We start from the raw sequence: 1,900 nt of genomic DNA on the forward strand, positions 1-1,900 counted from the left end.
ACAAAAACTTCCCAGACGTATCTGTTGAACTTGACTTTGCATGTTTTGATGGCAGTGAGGGAACCCTGGAGTTATTACTCCCTTGTAAAAAATTTCAACACCTGATTTACTCACCTGGCTTAAAAAAAGAGAGGAAAATATAAAATGTGTCCTTTGGTTAGCTATCATCCTTTTTAATTATCTGTTTGCATACCTGTGTATGGGGGCTACTTTGGATATAGAAAATACCGAGGATCACAAGACAATAAACTTCTCAATCAGGACATCAACAGCATCAGGGTAATCAGGAAATAAACTTTACCAAGAGACTGACATTGGCACTTTTGACAGAACTGAACTACAGAGCAAATTCACTGAAACAACAAAAAAAACCCTGTCCTTGTAAAGGCTAATCTTTATCCCCAAAGAAGTGTTCCGATTCTGATACACATACCACAAACCTGGCTAAGAAAATAAATCGCGGTGCTTAGCAACAGGGCACCATAACTGTGAGCGGCCCTGCGCTCACCTCGCTGGCCACTGAGGTCAGCAAGGCCAGGCCCGGGGGGAGTCTCCTATTTCTCCACACAAGCTGCTGCTGTCTCCTTATTGAAGCCCCGGATGGAGAGATCATAGACCACCTCCTCCACTTTCTTCACGTCGTACTTCAAGCCATCATAGCGCTTCCTCAGGGAGTCGTTTTTCAGGTTGAGGAGGCGGAACCCGGAATCCAGCTCATTGATGAAGGTGGAGATGTGAAGGGGCCGGGAGTAGTCTCCAGCAGTCACACTGTTGACAGACAGCCTCGACTGTGCAGGGAGAGAGAGACTGGGATGTGTTACAATGTGGCTCCGCCTTACCATGTCCTCCAAATCACAATGACAAGACCCTCAGGCCACAACACTTTCACATATTATCTTGGATGAATACATTTTTGACAAATGCTTAATATTACCACTAACTTAATAACTTAAGAAATCATTTCTCTTGTTAGAGTTTCTATGGGCTATAATTTATTCTACATAAATATTATTTGTAAACCCACAGTGAACAGCCTTATAACAGCTTTTTTTTCATCTTTAGAGTATTTTCATAACATAATTTCTAAGGAAAGAGACTAAGAAGATAAAAGCAAGAATAATTAATGTAGTTATACAGGTAAGTTGCTCTCCAAAACAATTATATGGAATTGTTACCAGGAATACGTTTTTCCACTACTTTGAAACAAAGAGTATAATCATCTCTTAAAAATTCACACATTAGTAAATATGCACCTCGTCAGAATGGCATTTCTCTGGTGACGAGCAAAACTCATACCGTGCACAGTCAATGACTATCCGGTGACCGACAGATGGCTTCTAAATGAATCAGACTCCCGGGATTTTTGTACCCATTTTAAAAAATAACAGCGAAGGGGGAAGGTGAAAAAAATTAACGGCTCCGGGACCAGACAACTTCACAGGTGAATCCTACCAACATTCAAAGAAAATTTAATACCTATCCATCTCCAACTCTTCCAAAATATTGAAGAGGAAAGAATGAATGTTTCCTAATTCAGCCAACATTATTTGGAAACCAAAACCAGGCAGGAACAACACACACACACAAAGATTACAGGTCAATATCTCTGATAAACATAGATGCAAAAGTCCTCAACAAAATACTAGCAAATCATATAAAACAATACATTTAAAGCAGCGGTTCTCAACATGTGGGTCGCAACCCCTTTGGGGGTCGAACGACCCTTTCACAGGGGTCGCCTAAGACCATCAGAAAACACATACATAATTACATATTATTTTTATGATTAATCACTATGCTTTAAGTATGTTCAATTTGTAACAATGAAATTGGGGCCTGCCTATCAGATATTTACATTACGATTCATAACAACATTACAGTTATGAAGTAGCAACGAAAA

At 39.8% G+C, this 1,900-nt stretch overlaps 1 protein-coding gene across 1 annotated transcript in view; it reads right to left on the bottom strand.

The window, feature by feature from the left end:
• Positions 1–279: 279 nt before the first annotated feature.
• The window catches only part of TSN (translin), a 9,997-nt gene continuing 8,376 nt past the window's right edge, over positions 280–1,900 (bottom strand). The window contains exon 6 of the mRNA XM_015572506.1: positions 280–788. Coding sequence (XP_015427992.1) covers positions 555–788 — 234 coding nt within the window. The 3' untranslated portion in view covers positions 280–554. The remainder of the gene's footprint in view (positions 789–1,900) is intronic.

The sequence above is a fragment of the Myotis davidii genome, unplaced genomic scaffold, assembly GCF_000327345.1.
Source record: "Myotis davidii unplaced genomic scaffold, ASM32734v1 scaffold249, whole genome shotgun sequence".
Taxonomy (NCBI): domain Eukaryota; kingdom Metazoa; phylum Chordata; class Mammalia; order Chiroptera; family Vespertilionidae; genus Myotis; species Myotis davidii.